We start from the raw sequence: 22,691 nt of genomic DNA on the forward strand, positions 1-22,691 counted from the left end.
TAGACTTACACCCACTTCCTGTTTCTCCTCCAATAGGACGGCTCGACAATGCTGATTGAAGCTGCTAAGGGAGGTCACACCAACGTGGTGTCCTATCTGCTAGACTTCCCTAACAACATCCTGTCTGTCCCCGCGCCCGACCTCTGCCAACTCACACCCCCCTCACAAGACCCCTCTCAGGTTAAATGTTTTTCATGAAATAGTTTTATGCTATTGAAAAAGGAAATGGTCAGCATGGAAATTGTGTTTAACTAGTAGTCAAAGTGGTTGATGTTTTACGACCACTCATCTATCCCCAGGTTCCTCGTGTCCCATTCCAAGCCCTGGCCATGGTGGTGCCCCCCCAGGAGCCAGACAGAGCCCCTTCCAACATCACCACACCCCCGCCACCTGTCGCCAGCAAAGGTAAAACGGGGAGCCCTGGCCAGTTATGAACGGGGAGCCCTGGCCAGTTATGAACGGGGAGCCCTGGCCAGTTATGAACGGGGAGCCCTGGCCAGTTATGAACGGGGAGCCCTGGCCAGTTATGAACGGGGAGCCCTGGCCAGTTATGAACGGGGAGCCCTGGCCAGTTATGAACGGGGAGCCCTGGCCAGTTATGAACGGGGAGCCCTGGCCTGGCCAGTTATGAACGGGGAGCCCTGGCCTGGCCAGTTATGAACGGGGAGCCCTGGCCTGGCCAGTTATATACTGAACAAAAATATAAAAGCAACATGCAACAATTTCCCAGATTTTATTGAGTTACAGTTTATATAAGGAAATCAGTCAAATAAAATAAATAAATTAGGTCTTAGTCTATGGATTTCACATGACTGGGAATACAGATATGCATCTGTTGGTCACAGATACAGTTAAAAAAAAAAAAAAACAGGTAGGCGCGTGGTCAGAACCAGTCAGTATCTGGTGTGACCACCATTTGCATCATGCAGCGCGACACATTTCCTTCACATAGAGTTGATCAGGCTATTGATTGTGGCCTGTTGAATGTTGTCCTGCTCCTCTTCAATCGTGCAAAGTTGCTGGGTATTGGCGGGAACTGGAACATACTGTCGTACATGTCGATCCATAGCATCCCAAACATGCTTAATGGGAGACATGTCTGGTGAATATGCAGGGCATGGAAGAACTGGGACATTTTCAGCTTCCTGGAATTGTGTACATATCCTTGCGACATGGGGCTGTACATTATCATGCTGAAACATTAGGTGATGGAGGCAGATGAATGGCACAACAATGGGCCTCAGGATCTCATCACGGTGTCTCTGTGCATTCAAATTGCCATACACGTGGTCTGCGGTTGTGAGGTCGGTTGGACGTAGTTCCAAATTCTCTAAAATGATGCTGGAGGCGGCTTATGGTAGAGACATGTACATTCAGTTCTCTGGCAACAGCTATGGTGGACATTCCTGCAGTCAGCATGCCAATTGCACGCTCCATCAAAACCTGAGACATCTGTGGCATTGTGTTGTGACAAAACTGCACATTTGTGGCCTTTTATTGTCCCCAGCACAAGGAGCACCTGTGTAATGATCATGCTGTTTCTTGATATGCCACACCTGTCAGTTGGATGGATTATCTTGGCAAAGGAGAAGTGCACATTAACGGAGATGTAAACAAATTTGTGCACAACATTTGAGAGAAATTAGCTTTTTACGCGTATGGAACATTTCTGGGATAATTTATTTCAGCTCATGAAACATGTTGCGTTTATATTTTGGTTCGGTATAAATATCGAAAGTGTCTAACGATGACGTGACTTCAACTGATGAGGAATTGACTTTATTGTAGTGTGACCTAATCTTCCTCTAATCTTCCTCATCTTTCTCCATCCTTCTCATCCCTCTTCCTCCATCCCTCCTCTGCAGGTTCGTCCAAGCAGAGACACGCTGCCACCCCTTCCAGCCCCTGCAGTCCAGGGGGGGTACGTCCCGGCCCGGGTCCCGGGGATGCAGAGGCCTTGCCCCCCTTCCACCTGTGCCAGCCCCTGGAGTGTATCGTGGAGGAGACAGAGGGGAAGCTTAATGAGCTGGGCCAGAGGATCTCAGCCATAGAGAAGGCACAGCTGCAGTCTCTGGAACTCATCCAGGGAGAGCCGCTCACCAAAGACAAGATTGAAGAGCTGAAGAAGAGCCGGGAGGAGCAGGTGAGAGCAGGTGGATGATCATTCGTAGGTATAGGAACACAGAGAGATCCTATTGAATTATTGAGGAGGTCATAGACCAGCGTTTCCCAAACTTGGTCCTGCGGACCCCAAGGAGTGCACGTTTTGGTTTTTGCCGGAGCAAAATGATTCAAATAATAAATATATTTTTGAATCAGCTGAGTGGTGCTCGGGCAAAACCCAAAATGTGGACACTTTGGGGTCCCGAGGACCGAGTTAGGGAAACGCTGTCATAGACCCTCAATACAGGTAGGTATGGAAAGTCTTGTCAAAAAAAATGTACAACCCAAAGCAAAAATGTGCATTTCTTATTCCAGGTAGTTTCGTCTCCGTTTTTTATTGATTTTATTTAGTTTTGTGCCTAATGAACACCACCTAGGTCTGATAGGATCTGATGGGTCGATGAAATCTCTCAACCAATGGATGAGCGAGACCTGAACATAGAACTATGGGTCTGATCCCCCCATGGCGTGTGTCCTCTAGGTCCAGAAGAAGAAGAAGATCCTGAAGGAGCTGCAGAAGGTGGAGCGCCAGCTGCAGTTGAAGACCCAGCAGCAGTTCACCAAAGAGTACATGGAGGCCAAGGGCCTGAAGGAAGAGCAGGAGGCAGGCCAGGGCCCGGGACCAGGGCCGGGGGAAGGGGCCAACACTACCATGCCTGGGGTCCTCACAGCAACACCAGGGGTTAACACGCGCACACAGCCCGGGTCGGACACAGGGTCTGACGAGGAGAACAGAGAGGAGGAGGAGGAGGAGGAAGAAGAAGAGGATGATGAGGAGGTTAGGAGTTGTTGGCGGTGGTCTGTTATTTCTGACTAGTTAATAGTTTCTGCTTTTCTGACATTTTCCCCCCGGTGTCTATTAATATCACCCCCCCGGTGTCTAATAATGTCACCCCCCCGGTGTCTAATAATGTCACCCCCCCCCCCCCCGGTGTCTAATAATGTCACCCCCCCCGGTGTCTAATAATGTCACCCCCCCCCGGTGTCTAATAGACACAACTATCACCCCCCCCCCGTGTCTAATAGACACAACTATCACCCCCGGTGTCTATTAATATCACCCCCGGTGTCTAATAGACACAACTATCACCCCCCGGTGTCTAATAGACACAACTATCACCCCCGGTGTCTAATAGACACAACTATCACCCCCCGGTGTCTAATAGACACAACTATCACCCCCGGTGTCTAATAGACACAACTATCACCCCCCCGGTGTCTATTAATATCACCCCCGGTGTCTAATAGACACAACTATCACCCCCCGGTGTCTAATAGACACAACTATCACCCCCGGTGTCTAATAGACACAACTATCACCCCCCCGGTGTCTAATAGACACAACTATCACCCCGGTGTCTAATAATGTCACCCCCCCGGTGTCTAATAGACACAACTATCACCCCCCCCCCGGTGTCTAATAGACACAACTATCACCCCCCGGTGTCTATTAATATCACCCCCGGTGTCTAATAGACACAACTATCACCCCGGTGTCTAATAGACACAACTATCACCCCCCGGTGTCTAATAGACACAACTATCACCCCCCCCCCCGGTGTCTATTAGACACAACTATCACCCCCCGGTGTCTAATAGACACAACTATCACCCCCCCCCCCCGGTGTCTAATAGACACAACTATCACCCCCGGTGTCTATTAGACACAACTATCACATTCCTGCTGTGTTTTGAGATCTGTTTCTTTTAGATGCTTAATTTGTAGAAGTTTGCCTCGTTCCTATTCCAGGATGACGAAGATGAGGAGGATGATGATGATGATGACGACGACGATGAGGTGGAAGATTACGCTAAACTACCCCAGGTGGACACCATCCTCTACAGGGATGGACAGCAGCCCCCCCTGCCCCCCTCGCCCTCACCCCATCCCCTATGCTCCCCCCACTCCCATCTCCACCCCCCTCCCCCCCCCCTCCAGACTGCCTTCGTACCCATCCAGCCCCTACCTGAGTACAGCCCGTGCCCAGCTGACTACCCCTGCCCTGGCAGTACCAGCCCTGAGCTGCAGAGGGTACTGGTGGGCCAGCAGATGCTGGGTCAAGGTCAGGGGTTAGGATCAGGGATGGTAGGGCAGCAGGCCCCAGACGGACTCATGGTGGCTTCGCCCGCTCAGACGCTTACAGACACGCTGGATGACATCATGGCAGGTGAGTGCGTGCAGCGTAGTGTGGTTTTACAGCTGTTCTACCTGCTGTGGGTGGGTGCAGCGTAGCGTGGTTTTACAGCTGTTCTACCTGCTGTGGGTGGGTGCAGCGTAGCGTGGTTTTACAGCTGTTCTACCTGCTGTGGGTGGGTGCAGCGTAGCGTGGTTTTACAGCTGTTCTACCTGCTGTGGGTGGGTGCAGCGTAGCGTGGTTTTACATACTCCCTGTCTCCTTTTCTTCAACTGCACTGATTTGAAAGAACAATACTGATGAACAAATTCCTCAGAAGAAAGGCCTGAAAAGTAACAGATACTTTCCCTTCCTCTCCTTTTCTTTCTCTGTTCCAGCAGCGGTGGGCAGCAGAGTACCCATGTTGAACACTACAACGTCTCCAACCCCCCTGTCTGACCCCCTGTCACAGACCCCCTCCAATATGGGCTCACCCCCCTCCCCACTGCCCCTCTACCCCTCTGTGGACATCGACGCACACGTAAGCCACTGTTCACACACACACGCTGTGGATATCGATGCTCATGTACTGTAAAGCCAATGGTCACACACACACATTCAAGACTGAGAGACACACCTACACACAGCATTGTTGTAAATGTGTGTGTGTCCCTCTCCTTTCAGACGGAGAGTAACCATGACACTGCGCTGACGCTGGCATGTGCCGGAGGACACGAGGAGCTGGTGTCTGTTCTCATCGCACGAGGAGCCAACATCGAGCATCGCGACAAGAAGGGTAACACACACAAAGTTACTGTTAGTTGGGCCTGTATATCCTTCAGACATCTTTTATTTTCTGATTAATCAGGAATATTTTTTTAATACATCCAAGACAGGAGTTATTCAGTGTTCAAAGTGCTTCACATTGTATTGGGTGAATCTGTATATCTGGTTGTGACCCCCTCCTCTCCCAGGCTTCACCCCTCTGATCCTGGCTGCGACAGCGGGCCACGTAGGGGTGGTGGAGCTCCTTCTGGATAAAGGGGGTGACATAGAGGCCCAGTCGGAGAGAACCAAAGACACGCCCCTCTCCCTGGCCTGCTCAGGGGGACGACAAGAGGTACAGCAGAGCTCTGATTTAAATGTTTCTAGTGTGTAATTCTATGGTACACGCTCACTTCCTTTCTATGAATCGCCACATTGAAACTAAATCAACACCCCTTTCACAGAAATAGCATATTGAGAAAACAATAGACTTCCATCTCCTTGTCTCCTCTCCTAGGTGGTGGAGCTGTTGCTGTTGCGAGGAGCCAACAAAGAGCATCGTAACGTGTCAGACTACACCCCTTTGAGCCTGGCGGCGTCTGGAGGCTACGTCAACATCATCAAGATCCTCCTCAACGCCGGCTCAGAGATCAACTCCAGGTACGGGACGGGTCTTTTCTTTCTACCGATACCACTACTTTCCCAGGTCTTCAACAAATACATGTATTTATGAAATAGCATTTCTTACATCAGAAACGTGCACTGGGTTGTTTAAATGAATGATAACTGCATCTTTGGTAGTGAAAGTCCCTCACGTCTCTCACTAATTGATAAAATCCTCCCTCGATCTTTCTGTCTCCAGGACGGGCAGTAAGCTGGGTATCTCTCCCCTGATGCTGGCAGCGATGAATGGTCACGTCCCTGCGGTCAAGCTGCTGCTGGACATGGGCTCCGACATCAACGCTCAGATCGAGACTAACAGGAACACGGCTCTGACTCTGGCCTGCTTCCAGGGCCGGGCTGAGGTGGTCAGTCTGCTGCTGGACCGCAAGGCCAACGTAGAGCACAGAGCCAAGGTGAGGAGACAGAACCGGTCGCGGTCCATATTATAGCAGTATATCAAGTCCAGAGCCAAGTTGCATATAGGGTCTGGTGAATCCTAATTAGAGAATTGTCACTCCAACTCCCAGTGCCTGACTTAGTGTTTGAGGGAATGGCCCCATATTGTGAATGTGATGTTGACCTCCCCCTCCCCTGGTAGACTGGTCTGACCCCTCTAATGGAGGCAGCGTCGGGGGGCTATGCTGAGGTGGGCCGGGTGCTGCTGGATAAAGGGGCTGACGTCAACGCCCCTCCTGTCCCCTCGTCCCGAGACACAGCCCTCACCATCGCTGCAGACAAGGGCCACTACAAGTTCTGTGAGCTACTCATCAACAGGTGGGCATTAATCCGACTTATCAATCATTCTGAATGAATCAAGGTCTTTGTCTGAGTGTTCATTTTGAAGCCAGGAATTTCCCTAAAAGGTTATGTTTTGATTCTCTCGTTCATCTTTTTATCCTGTGTTTATCTCTTGTCCCTGTTTTTCTCCCTTCTCCAGGGGGGCTCACATTGATGTTCGCAACAAGAAGGGGAACACACCTCTGTGGCTGGCGGCCAACGGCGGCCATTTTGACGTGGTTCAGCTGCTGGTGCAGGCTGGGGCCGACGTAGACGCTGCAGACAACCGCAAGATCACACCGCTCATGGCTGCCTTCCGTAAGGTAGGTCGTGTCGCAGGATGACCCTTCCCCGCTGCAACACCTGGACCTCTCACAACCTAGTTCCAGTACCAGGTCCTACAGTCTTCCCCATACCTTTCCTGCTCCCAGCCTGAAACAATATTGGCCTATTTTACAGGTGTCTTTCATTTTCTCTCTCCCCTTGTCTGTGTTTCTCAGGGTCATGTAAAGGTGGTTCAGTACCTGGTAAAGGAGGTCAACCAGTTCCCCTCAGACATTGAGTGTATGAGATACATCGCCACCATCGCTGACAAGGTAACACCACCACGGGTTTGGAATGGTCTCTCTTTGAGCAAGTATGGTAGTGGGTTAGAAAGAGTTGTCCACTAACTCCACAAACTCTCTCCATCCATCCCTCCCTCTCCATCCCTCCCTCTCCATCCCTCCCTCTCCATCCCTCCCTCTCCATCCCTCCCTCTCATCCCTCCCTCTCCATCCCTCCCTCTCCATCCATCCCTCCCTCTCCATCCCTCCCTCCCTCCCTCTCCATCCCTCCCTCCCTCCCTCTCCATCCCTCCCTCCCTCTCCATCCCTCCCTCCCTCTCCCTCCCTCCCTCCCTCTCCCTCCCTCCCTCCCTCCCTCCCTCCCTCCCTCCCTCCCTCCCTCCCTCCCTCCCTCCCTCCCTCCCTCCCTCCCTCCCTCCCTCCCTCCCTCCCTCCTCCTCTCCATCCCCCCTCCCTCTCCATCCCCCCTCCCTCTCCATCCCCCCCCTCTCCCATCCCTCCCTCTCCATCCCTCCCTCCCCTCTCCCTCCCTCCTCCCTCTCATCCCTCCCTCCATCCCTCCCCCTCCCCATCCCTCCCTCTCCATCCCTCCCTCCCTCCCTCCATCCCTCCCTCCCTCTCCATCCCTCCCTCTCCATCCCTCCCTCCCTCTCCATCCCTCCCTCTCCATCCATCCATCCCTCCCTCTCCATCCCTCCCTCTCCATCCCTCCCTCTCCATCCCTCCCTCTCCATCCCTCCCTCTCCATCCCTCCCTCTCCATCCCTCCCTCTCCATCCCTCCCTCTCCATCCCTCCCTCTCCATCCTCCCTCTCCATCCCTCCCTCCCTCTCCATCCCTCCCTCCCTCTCCATCCCTCCCTCCCTCTCCATCCCTCCCTCCCTCTCCATCCCTCCCTCCCTCTCCATCCCTCCCTCCCTCTCCATCCCTCCCTCCCTCTCCATCCCTCCCTCCCTCTCCATCCCTCCCTCCCTCTCCATCCCTCCCTCTCTATCTCTCCCTCTCTATCTCTCCCTCTCCCTCCCTCCCTCCCTCTCCATCCCTCCCTCTCCATCCCTCCCTCCCTCTCTATCCCTCTATCCCTCCCTCTCTATCCCTCTATCCCTCCCTCTCTATCCCTCTATCCCTCCCTCTCTATCCCTCCCTCCCTCTATCCCTCCCTCTCCATCCCTCCCTCTCTATCACTCCCTCTCTATCCCTCCCTCTCTATCCCTCCCTCTCTATCCCTCCCTCTCTATCCCTCCCTCTCTATCCCTCCCTCTCTATCCCTCCCTCTCTATCCCTCCCTCTCTATCCCTCCCTCTCTATCCCTCCCTCTCTATCCCTCCCTCTCTATCCCTCCCTCTCTATCCCTCCCTCTATATCCCTCCCTCTCTATCACTCCCTCTCTATCCCTCCCTCTCTATCCCTCCCTCTCTATCTCTCCCTCCCTCTCCATCCCTCTCCATCCCTCCCTCTCCCTCCCTCCCTCTCCATCCCTCCCTCTCCATCCGTCCCTCTCCATCCCTCCCTCTCTCAGGAGTTGTTGAAGAAGTGCCATCAGTGCATGGAGACCATCGTCAAAGCCAAAGACCAGCAGGCTGCTGAAGCCAACAAGAACGCCAGCATTCTCCTCAAGGAGCTCGACCTGGAGAAGTCCAGAGAGGAGAGCAAGAAGCAGGCCCTGGCCGCCAAGAGAGAGAAACGCAAGGAGAAACGCAAGAAGAAGAAGGAGGAGCAGAAGAAAAAGCAGGAGGAGGAGGAAGAGGAGGAGGAGGAGCAGGAGCAGAAGACAAACAAGGAGGAGGGGGAGGAGGACTATGAGATGCAGAAGCAGGATGACTCCGCTGAGGGTAAATTATATCTTGATTTCAATATCTATCTTTTTGTTCCCAAAATACTGATTATTAACATTTGTTTGCTGTGGCTTGTTTAACAAAATCTAAGTGTAGATTGCAGTCAATCCTTTTCCGTAGACTGTTTTCAAAGAAAGGAAACACATGTCTATGTAATATTGTGGAACTGTCTCTTCAACTCTACAATCATCCCTCCTCCTCTTCAGAAGTGGACCCCCCCATCGACCCCCCCAGTGCGACCACTACCACCACAATCGGTATTCCCGCCACCTCGCCCTCTTTCAGCTCTGTGTTCGGCAAGAGGGCCAGTGTTGCCACGACGACCAGCACCAACCGCAAGAGCAAGAAGAACAAGACCAAGGACTCCTCCCCCAGCGAACCAATCATACGGCAGGACCCACAGGTAACTAACCAATCATACATCAGGACCCACAGGCGGTTGGTGTATTTAAAGTATAGATTTACATTTAGATTTTGCACACACACGCACACACGCACACGCACACACACACACACACACACACACACACACACACACACACACACACACACACACACGGTACCAGTCAAAAGTTTGGACACTTGCTCATTCAAGGGTTTTGCTTTATTATTACTTTTCTACATCAAAACTATGAAATGACACACATGGAATCATGTAGTAACCAAGTGTTAACACCTCAAAATATGTTTGAGATTTTTCAAAGTAGCCACCTTTTGCCTTGCTGACAGCTTTGCACACTCTTGGCATTCTCTCAACCAGCTTCATGAGGTAGTCACCTGGAATGCATTTCAATTAACAGGTGTGCCTTGTTAAAAGTTAATTTGTGGAATTTCTTTCCTTAATGCGTTTGAGCCAATCAGTTGTGTTGTGACAAGGTAGTGGGGTATACAGCAGATAGCCCTATTTGGTAAAAGACCAAGTCCATATTATGGCAAGAAGAGCTCAAATAAGCGAAGAGGAACGACAGTCCATTACTTTAAGACATGAAGGTCAGACAATACGGAAAATATTAAGCACTTTGAAAGTTTCTTCTAGTGCAGTCGCAACAACCATCCAGCACTATGATGAAACTGGCTCTCATTGGTAACGCCACAGGAAAGGAAGACACAGTTACCTCTGCTGCAGAGGATAAGTTCATTAGAGTTACCAGCCTCAGAAATTGCAGCCCAAATAAATGCTTCACAGAGTTCAAGTAACAGACACATCTCAACATCAACTGTTCAGAGGAGACTGCATGAATCAGGCCTTCATCGTCGAATTGCTGCAAAGAAACCACTACTAAAGGACACCAATAAGAAGAACAGACTTGTTTGGGAGTGCTTTGCTGGTGACACTGTCTGTGATTTATTTAGAATTCATGGCACACTTAACCAGCATGGCTATCACAGCATTCTGCAGCGATTCGCCATTCCATCTGGTTTTCGCTTAGTGGGACTCTTATTTTTCAACAAGACAATGACCCAACACACCTCCAGGCTGTGTAAGGGCTATTTGACCAAGAAGGAGAGTGATGGAGTGCTACTTCAGATGACCTAGCCTCCACAATCACCTGACCTCAACCCAATTGAGATGGTTTGGGTTGAGTTGGACCGCAGAGTGAAGGAAAAGCAGCCAACAAGTGCTCAGCATATGTGGAAACTCCTTCAAGACTGTTAGAAAAGCATTCCAGATGAATCTGGTTGAGAGAATGCCAAGTGTGCAAAGCTGTCATCAAGGCAAAGGGTGGCAACTTTGAAGAATCTCAAATATAAAATATATTTTTGATTCGTTTAACACTTTTTTTTGGTTTCATAGTTTTGATGTTGTCACTATTATTCTGCAATGTAAGAAGAAAGAAAAACCCTTGAATGAGTAGATGTGTCCAAACGTGTGTGTGTGTGTGGACACCCCTTTCAAATTAGTGGATTTGTCTATTTCAGCCACGCACATTGCTGACAGGTGTATAAAATCGAGCACACAGCAATCTCCATAGACAAACATTGGCAGTAGAATGTCCTTACTAAAGAGCTCTGACTTTCAACGTGACCCTGTCATAGGATGCCAACTTTCCAGTAGGTCAGTTCATCAAATTTCTGCCCTGCTGGAGTTGCCCTGGTCAACTTGAAGTGCTGTTATTGTGAAGTGGAAACGTCTAGGAGAAACAACGGCTCAGCCGCAAAGTGGTAGGTCACACAAGCTCACAGAACGGGATCGCTGAAGCGCATAGAAAGTTTGTCCTGGTGTTTCAACACTCACTACCGAGTCCCAAACTGTCTCTGGAAGCAACTTCAGCACGAGAACTGTTTTGTCTGGGGCTTTATGAAATGGGTTTTCATGGCCGAGCAGCCACCCATCAGGCAGTCTGACAGACGAATCTGGGATTGGCGGATGCCAGGAGAACACTACCTGCCCCAATGCATAGTGCCAACTGTATAGTTTGGTGGAGGAAGAATAATGGTCTGGGGCTGTTTTTCATGGTTCAGGCTAGGTGCCTTGTTCCAGTGAATGGAAATCACTACAGCATACAATGACGTTCTAGATTATTCTGTGCTTCCAACTTTGTGGCAACAGTTTGGGGAATGCCCTTTCCTGTTTAAGCATGACACTGCCCCTGTGCATGAAGCGAGGTCCATGCAGAAATGGTTTGTTGAGATCCATATAGAAGAATTTGACTGGCCTGCACAGAGCCCTGACCTCAACACCATCTAACACCCTTGGGATGAATTGGAATGCCGACTGAGCCCGGACTAAAGGCCCAACTTCACTAATGCTTTTGCGTCTGAATGGAAGCAAGTCCCCGCAGCAATATTCCAACATCTAGTGGAAAACCAGACGAGTGGAGGTTTTTATAGCAGCAAAGGGAGGACAAACTCCATAGTAATCCCCATGATTTTGGAATGAGCTGTTAAACGAGCAGGTGTCCACATACTGCTGGTCATGACAGTAAAATATAATGTAGCTAAATTCAAGGATGAGTGAAGCCAGTGTTTAATTATTATTATTTCTTTTAATTCTGGGAGGCTGTAAAAACACATTTCCTTTCACAATTCTACTGTCAAACAGTCAAAGCAAGTTAATCAAGGTGTCTAATCAGTGATAATTTCATCTCTGTCCAGCAGGTGGTGCTGGCACAGCACAAGGCAAACAAGATCCATGGCGACCTGCGGGGCGGGGCTGGGGGTGCAGGGGGCACCAGCGACTCAGACCCCCTGGACAGCACCGACTGTGCCAGTGAGAGTAGCAGCAGTGGGGGCAAGAGCCAGGAGCTCAACTTCCTCCCTGACCTCTCCTCTTCCTCCTCTTCCTCTTCATCCTCTTCGTCCTCGGGCCCCTCTCACAGCCTGCAACCAGGCCCAGAGAAGAGACACTGTCATACGCTACACCCAGTCACCGTCTCCATTTCCAAACCTACACAGAAGTGAGTGACCTGCAGTACCTTTGGTTTGAGTTAGAACTGTAGTTTTCCTAAAGGAGCTGGTCAAGCACCACCAATCACACAGAACAGTAGTTTTCCTAAAGCAGCTGGTCAAGCACCACCAATCACACAGAACAGTACATTTCTAATACAATTACGTAGTTAAAACAGCAACCGTAGTAATTGTGAATCTGACCTTTTACCCCTTTCTCTCTCTTTCTCTCCCCCTCTCTCTCACCCGCTCCCCCTCCGTCCCTCCCCCTCTCAGAGCTGCAGACATGAGTGAGTTGACCCCCAGCAGCTCTGTACCGTCCCAGTTTAAGACCATGTCTCTCCCCGTCACATCCTCCAACAGCAAGAGCCTCACCAGCCCCAAGAGGGGACAGAAGAGAGAGGAGGGTTGGAAGGAGGTGGTGAGACGGTGGGTAAACACACATTCCATCCATAAAATCCATCTGGAAATCTATAGGTCATTTTAGGCCAGTGGTTTCCAACCGTCTTCGGTTACTGTAGCCTGGAGTACCCCTGAAGTACCCCCTCGTGTATTTTATCAGTAGGCCTTTGGTCTCATGAGTCTTCTCTAGTCCCCCCTGTGGATAGGCCAGGTACCCCTGGTGGGAACCATTGTTTTAGACAATGAGTAAGTTGTCAGGCCTGTGGCTCCGCATGGATTTGGTGCTTTGGCCCGGTTCTAAACCCCATATGAATCTCTCTCTCACTCTCACTCTCTCTGGGCTGCAGGTCCAAGAAGCTGTCGGTCCCGGCCTCGGTGGTGTCGAGGATCATGGGTCGAGGAGGCTGCAACATCACAGCTATACAGGACGTGACGGGAGCACACATCGACGTGGACAAACAGAAAGACAAGAACGGAGAGAGAATGATCACCATCAGGTAGGGACAGGGAGGGGACCCCTGTGGTGACGGCAGCACACTATTACACCTGTCAGCAGAGTAGAGAACTGAACAGGAGGAAAGCAGAGAAAAGGTTAATAGCTATGCGTTGATTTATCCGAGTCAGCGTTTCCCCAAACTACCAGGGGTATGCGCAAGGCCGTCGGGGATACCCCGGATAAAAATGGGATTCACTTAAAAAAATAAAAATAAACAGTATGTTTATATTTTCTAACGGGGCTATACTTTTGGGTGATACAGGTAGCCTAGTAAAATAATTAACATCCACTCACATAAACCGTTACTCTCTCGCGGGAAACTTTCACTCTTGCGCAGACATTTAGAAATGAAACACGACCATTTGAAGAATAAGCCACGGAAGTGTCTTATATGGTGAGCTACCGAGTGGCTAAGACAGGCAAGACCCATACTATTGTGGAGGACTTAATTCTTCCTGCTGCCAAGGATATGGCTGGGACAATGCTGGGGGAAAAGGACAAAAAAACGATAGACAATGCCTTCATCAAACAGCACTGTTTCACAGCGCATCAGTGACATGGCAGGAGATGTTTTGAAACAAGTGCTGGTTCGCATACAAGCCAGTAAATTATATGCGTTACAGCTGGATGAGTCAACAGAAGTGGCAGGCCTGGCACAGCTCCTGGTATATGTCCATTAGGTTTTTGAGGGGTCAATTAAGGAAGACATCCTCTTCTACAAACCACTGGAAACCAGGACAACATGAGAGGATATTTTTAAAGTACTGGACAGCTTTGTGACATCAAATGGACTTTGGTGGTCAAGATGTGTTGGTATCTGTACTGATGGCACAAAAACCATGACAGGGAGACATAGTGGAGTGGTAACGCGCATGCAAGCAGTTGCTCCCGACACCACTTGGGTTCACTGCAGCATCCACCCAGAGGCTCTTGGGTTCACTGCAGCATCCACCCAGAGGCTCTTGGGTTCACTGCAGCATCCACCGAGAGGCTCTTGGGTTCACTGCAGCATCCACCGAGAGGCTCTTGGGTTCACTGCAGCATCCACCGAGAGGCTCTTGGGTTCACTGCAGCATCCACCCAGAGGCTCTTGGGTTCACTGCAGCATCCACCCAGAGGCTCTTGGGTTCACTGCAGCATCCACCCAGAGGCTCTTGGGTTCACTGCAGCATCCACCGAGAGGCTCTTGGGTTCACTGCAGCATCCACCGAGAGGCTCTTGGGTTCACTGCAGCATCCACCGAGAGGCTCTTGGGTTCACTGCAGCATCCACCGAGAGGCTCTTGGGTTCACTGCAGCATCCACCGAGAGGCTCTTGGGTTCACTGCAGCATCCACCGAGAGGCTCTTGCTGCCAAAGGACTGCCTGACAGCTTGGACACTACAGTGAAAATGGTTTACTTTGTTAAATCAAGACCCCTGAACTCTCGTGTATTTTCTGCATTATGCAATGATATGGGCAGCGACCATGTAACGCTTTTACAACATACAGAAGTGCGCTGGTTATCAAGGGGCAAAGTATTGGCAGGGTTTTTAAAAAATTGAGAGACAAGCTTAGTTTTCTTTACTGACCGTCATTTTCACTTGTCTGACTGCTGCATGATGACGAGTTTCTGACAAGACTGGCCTATCTGGGTGATGTTTTGTCTCGCCTGAATGATCTGAATCTAGTATTACAGGGACTTTCCAACTATATTCAATGTGCGGGACAAAATTGAGGCTATGATTAAGAAGTTGGAGCTCTTCTCTGTCTGTATTAACAAGGACAACACACAGGTCTTTCCATTGTTGTATGATTTGTTTGTGTGCAAATTAACTCAAGTTTATGGACAATGTCAAATGTGATATAGCGAAGCACCTGAGAGAGTTGGGTGAGCAATTACGCAGGTACTTTCCCAAACCAGATGACACAAACATCTGGATTCATTATCCCTTTCATGCCCTGCCTCCAGTCCACTTACCGATATTTGAACAAGGAAGCCTCATCGATATTGCAACAAGTGGTTCTGTGAAAATGTAATCAGAAGCCACTGCCAGATTTCCGGAATAGTGCTGTGCTCAGAGTATCCTGCCTTGGCAAATCACCCTAAGACACTGATGGCCTTTGCAACCACGTACCTATGTGAGAGTGGATTCTCGGCCCTCACTAGCATGAAAACTAAATACAGACAGACTGTGTGGAAAATGATTTAAGACAGACTCTCCAACACAACCCAACAGTACAGAGTGATGTGCATCCTGGCAAGCACACATCATTAACCTGTGCTGAGTTATTCACCATCTTTAATGAACAAATAAGCTTTTATATGTAAGATGGTTAAATAAAGAGCAAAATGATTGATTATTATTATTTGTGCCCTGGTCCTAAAGAGCTCTTTGTCACTTCCCACGAGCTGGGTTATGATGACAACTTACACTCATTGTTATGTTTAATAAATGTATTGTCTAGTGTGTGTGTGTGAGTGACAGGTTTACAATGATGGCACAAAACAACATTTGAGTGTGCTGACCCTGGTGCCAGAGGGGGTACTCAGCTGGAGGTTGAATGTTTGAAGGGGTACAGGACTATAAAAAGTTTGGGAACCACTGATCTGAGTGATTCTACGTATTTAAAAGGTTAATAGCTGTGTGTTGATTTATGAGTGATTCTACGTATTTAAAAGGAATGAAGTGGAGTGTCTAATCCTCCTGCCGTATCTCCAGGAGATCAGTGAAGAGTTGAGATACTGTGATTGGTTGGAACCATGTCCGTGGAATGTTGTGGCCCCTGACCCCTGTGTTGTGATGGTTCATTCCAGAGGTGGCACAGAGTCAACACGCCACGCAGTCCAGCTGATCAACTCTCTGATCCAGGACCCAGCCAAGGAACTAGAGGACCTGATCCCCAGGAACCACATCAGGGCCCCGGGCTCCAAGACCACCTCAGCCCCATTCCCCACCCCCACTGGAGCTAACCTTAACCTCACCATCGGTGCCAAGGCCCTGGGCTCCCTGGTCACGTCCTCTGGGGTCTCCTTCCAGTCCTCTTCCTCTCAGACAGGGGGTAAGATGGGTAAGGGTCTGTCTGGGGTGAGGCAGCCCTTCCCTGTGTCTCTCCCCCTGGCCTACGCCCATCCCCAGCTGGCCCTCCTGGCAGCCCAGACCATGCATCAGATCAGGCTCCCCAGGCTGCCCATGGCCCAGTTTGGTGGGACCTTCTCCCCTGCCGCCAGCACCTGGGGCCCGTTCCCGGTGCGGCCTCTGAGTCCCAGTAGCGCCAACAGCTCCCCCAAACACAACGGTGGTAGTAGTGGTAACAACCAGACCAGATCCAACTTGTCTAGTCATAATGAGCACAATAACACATCATCCACGGGCTCCTCTGTCTCCAGTCCTAGTGCCTCTAACAGTCAGACCACTACGACTACAGGGTCACCCCACACCCCTAACCACCCTCATGGGGCCCAGGCCCAACCCAGTGCCCCCACCCCTTCCTCAGTCAGGAAACAGCTGTTCACCTCTGACCCCAAGCACACAGGGATCAACTCTGTCTCCATGGTTACTGCCACCACTGTCAGTAGTCACTCAGTAAGAGGTACAGTGTCTCCCGCCCACCAACACACGGGCTTAATGGCTACGTATGCCCCTAACACTCCTCATCCCCAGGTTGCACCCATCTCTCAGCCCCCCAAGTCACCTCCCAGCGCCCCCACTGCTCCCCCAGGCAAGGAGAAGCTGACCCCCTCCCTCTCTCAGGAGGGCCAGCACGTCTCAGTCAACAATGTGGTTAGTTCAGGTGGTTTCACCGCCCCAGCCATGGCTGCCCCCTCCAAACCTGAGCCCCGCCAGCAGCAGCAACAACCCCCTCCTCCCCTAACCTCCACCACCTCATCAGACCCCCCTCCACCTCTCCAGTCCAGCTCCCACCTCCCCCCATCCTCCTCCGCCCCCTCACACAAACACCCCAACAGCACCGTACCCCACTTCTCGGCTCCCGCTCCCCGCATCTCACACCGCATGCAGCCCCCGACAGGGCCCTACTACCAACACCCCAACCAGCAGCAGCAACAACCGTTCCTACCCCACAACACACAGCAACAACATGAGCACCCCAAACAGAAGCTGCCCCAGCCCCCCTCCATGCCCCCTCAGCCCCAGTCCTCCATGGGTCTGATGAACGGCTCTCCAATGCAGCAGCAGGTCCATGGTGGGGCCAAGCCCCAGCAGATGCCCCCTAACTTCGGCCCTGCAGCCCTCTTCAACCATTTCAGCAGCATGTTCGACAACAACAACCAGGTGGGTGCCACTATTTTTATTATCCACAGAAAAACATTTTATTACAATAGAGCAGGACTCTCCAACCCTGTTCCTGGAGAGATACCATCCAGTAGGTTTTAAGAGTTAGAAGTTGAAACCTACAGAAGGGTATCTCTCCAGGAACAGGGTTGTAGAGCCCTGCCATAGAGTAACAGTATGTTTAAAGGTTGTGACCTAAACATCAGTGCCTGTGCCCCAGTTTGCTCATTAACCACTTCTCTCTATTAGGTGGGTAACAACCAGGTATGGGGTGCGTGCCACCTCCCTGCCCGCTCCCCTCCTGAGCAGCAGTATTCTGCCCCTCCCGCCTACATGGGCCAGATGGAAGGCATGATGGCCCCTCCTCCAGACAGCTCCAAGGCCCCTGGGTACCGCTCTGCCTCACAGAGGATGGTCAACAGTCCTATTGGTAAAAGAAAGGGCCATTTTAGATGTATTTATTTTACTGTGTTTGACCTTTTATTTTTTTTTATCTAACCAGGTAAAACCCATTGAGGTTAAAAACCTATTTTGCGAGGTCGACCTGGCAAGAAGGCAAAACCTGGAAATAGCAGTGTCCATAAAACATTACAGAAAAATACAGAATACACACAAAAGACAGTGTCACAAGTTAGACACAATTGAATATTAGAAACAACTGCAGTTGTCACAAAGTGTTGTCAATCAGAGTCTTAAAAACAGACAAGGACACTAACTCCCCAACCTTCTGAAGCATGTTCCAGGATAAAGGGGCATTATGGGGAAATGATTGTTTCCCATCTCAGTTCTAGCCTTAGGAACAGACAAGGACAGCAGCGACTGTGAACGAAAACTATATTGAGTGACTGATCTGGTCAGTAAGGAACAGAGATGCAAAGGGAGTTGTCCATCAATGCTTTGCACATACAAGTGTATCTGTGCTTTAGCCTCCTGGTGGAGAGAGAGGTCCATTGCACCGTAGCATACAGATCACAGTGATGGGTCAGTAATCTAGCATTAGTAATAGATCTTAAAGCACCGTGATACACTGTCTGGAGTTTAAGGTACTTGCTGAGGCCTGCATATAGACAATATCACCATAATCCAGCACTGATTTAAAATAAATAAAACATGTTAAGTGCTTTGAACAACATCCTTTCAGACTAACATTGAAAAGCAAGATTTTGTTCCTGAAATAGAAACCCAATTTCAACTTCAATTTCTTGGTCAACCTTACGCCCCAAACTCTCTCCCTGTCTTACAGCTCTAAGTCTGACCAGCTATGCTACCAGTACAGTTGAAGTCAGAAGTTTACATACACCTTAGCCACATACATTTAAACTCTGTTCTTCACAATTCCTGACATTTAATCCTAGTAAAAACTCCATGTCTTAGGTCAGTTAGGATCACCACTTAATTTCAGAATGTGAAATGTCAGAATAATAGTAGAGCAACTGATTTTAGTTGAGCTTTTATTTCATCACATTCCCAGTGGGTCAGAAGTTTACATACACTCAATTAGTATTTGGTAGCATTGCCTTTAAATTGTTTAACTTGGGTCAAACGTTTTGGGTAGCCTTCCACAAGCTTCTCACAATAAGTTGGGTGAATTTTGGCCCATTCCTCCTGACAGAGCTGGTGTAACTGAATCAGGTTCGTAGGCCTCCTTGTTTGCACATGCTTTTTCAATTCTGCCCACACATTTTCTATAGGATTGAGGCCACTCCAATACCTTGACTTTGTTGTCCTTAAGCAATTTTACCACAACTTTGGAAGTATGCTTGGGGTCATTGTCCATTTGGAAGACCCATTTGCAACCAAGCTTTAACTTCCTGTCTGTCTTGAGATGTTGTTCAATATATCAACATAATTTTCCTACCTCATGATGCCATCTATTGTGTGAGGTGCACCAGTCCCCCCTGCAGCAAAGCTCCCCCATAACATGATGCTGCCACCCCTGTGCTTCACGGTTGGGATGGTGTTCTTTGGCTTGCGGGCCTCCCCATTTTTCCTCCAAACATAATGATGGTCATTATTGACAAACAGTTCTATTTTTGTTTCATCAGACCAGAGGACATTTCTCCAAATTGTACAATCCTTGTCCCCATGTGCAGTTGCAAACCTTCGTCTAGCTTTTTTTATGGCTGTTTTGGAGCAGTGGCTTCTTCCTTGCTGAGCGGCCTTTCAGGTTACGTCGATATAGGACTCATTTTACTGTGGACATAGATACTTTTGTACCCGTTTCCTCCAGCATCTTCACAAGGTCCTTTGCTGTTGTTCTGGGATTGATTTGCACTTTTCGCAAAAGCACATTAATCTCTAGGAGACAGGAACGCGTCTCCTTCCTGAGTGGTATGACGGCTGCGTGATCCCATGGTGTTTATACTTGCGTACTATTGTTTGTACAGATGAATGTGGTACCTTCAAGCATTTGAAAATTGCTCCCAATGATGAATCAGAATTGTGGAGGTCTACAACTTTTTTTCTGAGGTCTTGGCTGATTTCTTTGGATTTTCCCATGATGTCAAGCAAAGAGGCACTGAGTTTGAAGGTAGGCCTTGAAAATACATCCACAGGCACACCTCCCAATTGACTCAAATAATGTCAATTCGCCTATCAGAAGCTTCTAAAGCCATGACTTCCTATTCTGGAATTGTCCAAAGCTGTTTAAAGGCACATTCAACTTAGTGTATGTGAACTTCTGACCCACTGGAATTGTGATACTGAATTATAAGTGCAATAATCTGTCTAAACAATTGTTGGAAAAATTACTTGTCATACACAAAGTAGATGTCCTAACCGACTTGCCAATACTATAGTTTGTTCACAAGAAATTTGTGGAGTGGTTGAAAAATGAGTTTTAATGACTCCAACCTAAGTGTATGTAAACTTCTAACTTCAATTGTATGTCTTGTAGTCCAGTCTACCTGCCTCTAACTCTCTCCTTTCTCCGTATGTAGCTTTGACCAGCTATGCTACCAGTATGTCTGGTAGTCCAGTCTATCTACACGGGCCAGCAGCTGTGGGCACCCCCTCCTTCAGCAGACAGCACTTCTCCCCTCACCCCTGGAGCGCTGCCACATCAGGTACTGACACAGATGTGTGAAAATGAATCTAAAATGGCCATGAAGCTTATTTTCCAGGAATTCAACACACAGAACATAAATTATTTAACTAATACAATTTAAGAGATTTTTGCTTACCTGTGTTTTAGACTCAAAACCACTAACCTTTAACCTCTCATCTTCCCAGGCGAGTCCCAGGCGGTGCCCCCTCCCTCCACGGTGCCATCGTCTGGCCCCGTGGCCCCCCCTCCCCACCAGGCCAAGCAGGGCAGCAGCCAGCAGGACAGGAAGGTGCCTCCTCCCATCGGGACAGAGAGGCTGGCGAGGATCAGACAGACCACCGTCAACCCTCCTCTCCTACAGACCTCCTACACCGCTCCTGTAGGACAGGGAGGCATCTGGTCCTTCGGAGTTGGCAGCGCCTCGGGTGAGTAGTCACACACATACCAGACACACACACACAACCTCTAACCCACGCTGGTCTCTCCATCCCCAATGTCTTACTGCCCTGATTTACAGCTGATGGCTATACGCACACCCCCCATTTCTGTCTCACCTCCCGTCTCCCTCGCACACACCCCGTTGGTCTTTCACCTCCCGTCTCCCTCACACAGACCCTGTATCACTCACCGCCCGTCTCCCTCACACACATCCCTGTATCACTCACCTCCCGTCTCCCTCACACAAACCCCGTATCACTCTGTGTGTCTTACCTCCCGTCTCCCTCACCTCTAGAAGCCATGTCAGGTTGGTCTCAGCCCCTGATGGGCAGTCACGTGATCCACCCTGGGCTGCAGGCGGACCACACCTTTTCCCAGTACCAGCCCATGGAGCAGGACGACACCGGCATCTCTAACCCCGCTAACTACCACCAGCAACACATCAACCACCCCAACAACTACATGGACTTCCCCAAGGTAACACACACACGAAAGTATCATGTCATCACAAATGGCCATTCCTCTTTTTGTCTGTGTCTCCAGTGTAGGACCATGTTAATATACTGTAGTTTGTAGACTGGCTGTCTCCAGGGTAGGACCGTGTTAATATACTGTAGTTGGTAGACTGGTTGTCTCCAGGGTAGGACTGTGTTAATATACTGTAGTTTGTAGACTGGTTGTCTCCAGGGTAGGACCATGTTAATATACTGTAGTTAGTAAACCTGGTTGTCTCCAGGGTAGGACCGTGTTAATATACTGTAGTTAGTGGACTGGTTGTCTCCAGGGTAGGACTGTGTTAATATACTGTAGTTTGTAGGCTGGTCATCTCCAGGGTAGGACTGTGTTAATATACTGTAGACTGGTTGTCTCCAGGGTAGGACTGTGTTAATATACTGTAGTTTGTAGACTGGTTGTCTCCAGGGTAGGACCATGTTAATATACTGTAGTTAGTAAACCTGGTTGTCTCCAGTGTAGGACTGTGTTAATATACTGTAGTTAGTAAACCTGTTTGTCTCCAGGGTAGGACTGTTAATATACTGTAGTTGGTAGACTGGTTTTCTCCAGGGTAGGACCGTGTTAATATACTGTAGTTGGTAGACTGGTTGTCTCCAGGGTAGGACTGTGTTAATATACTATAGTTAGTAAACCTGGTTGTCTCCAGGGTAGGACCATGTTAATATACTGTAGTTGGTAGACTGGTTGTCTCCAGGGTAGGACCATGTTAATATACTGTAGTTGGTAGACTGGTTGTCTCCAGGGTAGGACTGTGTTAATATACTGTAGTTGGTAAACCTGGTTGTCTCCAGGGTAGGACTGTGTTAATATACTGTAGTTTGTAGACTGGTTGTCTCCAGGGTAGGACTGTGTTAATATACTGTAGTTGGTAGACTGGGTGTCTCCAGGGTAGGACTGTGTTAATATACTGTAGTTGGTAGACTGGTTGTCTCCAGGGTAGGACTGTGTTAATATACTGTAGTTTGTAGACTGGTTGTCTCTAGGGTAGGACCGTGTTAATATACTGTAGTTGGTATACCTGGTTGTGATGTGTATTAATAACCTTGTTGTCATCAAACACCAGGGTATGGCCATGTCGATGTATGGAGGGACCATGCTGCCCCCCAACCCCCCTATGGGAGAGGGTCCAGGGGGTGCGATGTTCAACGGACTACACGCTGCCGACCCTGCATGGAGCCCCATCATCAAGGTGGTCCCCAACAACGCAGACAACACAGACCCACAGCAGGTGAGACTTTATCCACACACACA

The 22,691-nt window shown here is 49.5% G+C and overlaps 1 protein-coding gene across 13 annotated transcripts in view; it reads left to right on the top strand.

The window, feature by feature from the left end:
* LOC135545557 (ankyrin repeat and KH domain-containing protein 1-like) overlaps positions 1–22,691 on the top strand; it is a 66,479-nt gene that overhangs the window by 43,016 nt on the left and 772 nt on the right. For 4 of the 13 annotated variants that reach the window (XM_064973237.1, XM_064973233.1, XM_064973241.1 and 1 more), the window contains exons 15-38: positions 37–180; positions 300–405; positions 1,866–2,143; positions 2,645–2,941; positions 3,893–4,331; positions 4,676–4,818; positions 4,962–5,073; positions 5,252–5,397; positions 5,560–5,702; positions 5,905–6,118; positions 6,304–6,479; positions 6,643–6,805; positions 6,983–7,078; positions 8,567–8,879; positions 9,089–9,285; positions 11,979–12,280; positions 12,546–12,698; positions 13,019–13,168; positions 15,964–17,440; positions 17,690–17,870; positions 20,380–20,505; positions 20,672–20,911; positions 21,220–21,401; positions 22,504–22,668. In XM_064973237.1, the coding sequence (XP_064829309.1) occupies positions 37–180; positions 300–405; positions 1,866–2,143; positions 2,645–2,941; positions 3,893–4,331; positions 4,676–4,818; positions 4,962–5,073; positions 5,252–5,397; positions 5,560–5,702; positions 5,905–6,118; positions 6,304–6,479; positions 6,643–6,805; positions 6,983–7,078; positions 8,567–8,879; positions 9,089–9,285; positions 11,979–12,280; positions 12,546–12,698; positions 13,019–13,168; positions 15,964–17,440; positions 17,690–17,870; positions 20,380–20,505; positions 20,672–20,911; positions 21,220–21,401; positions 22,504–22,668 (5,943 nt within the window). The remainder of the gene's footprint in view (positions 1–36; positions 181–299; positions 406–1,865; positions 2,144–2,644; positions 2,942–3,892; positions 4,332–4,675; positions 4,819–4,961; positions 5,074–5,251; positions 5,398–5,559; positions 5,703–5,904; positions 6,119–6,303; positions 6,480–6,642; positions 6,806–6,982; positions 7,079–8,566; positions 8,880–9,088; positions 9,286–11,978; positions 12,281–12,545; positions 12,699–13,018; positions 13,169–15,963; positions 17,441–17,689; positions 17,871–20,379; positions 20,506–20,671; positions 20,912–21,219; positions 21,402–22,503; positions 22,669–22,691) is intronic. The other 9 variants (XM_064973245.1, XM_064973243.1, XM_064973238.1 and 6 more) reach the window with 7 other exon arrangements.

Source organism: Oncorhynchus masou, chromosome 9 (genome assembly GCF_036934945.1).
Source record: "Oncorhynchus masou masou isolate Uvic2021 chromosome 9, UVic_Omas_1.1, whole genome shotgun sequence".
Classification (NCBI taxonomy): Eukaryota; Metazoa; Chordata; class Actinopteri; order Salmoniformes; family Salmonidae; genus Oncorhynchus; species Oncorhynchus masou.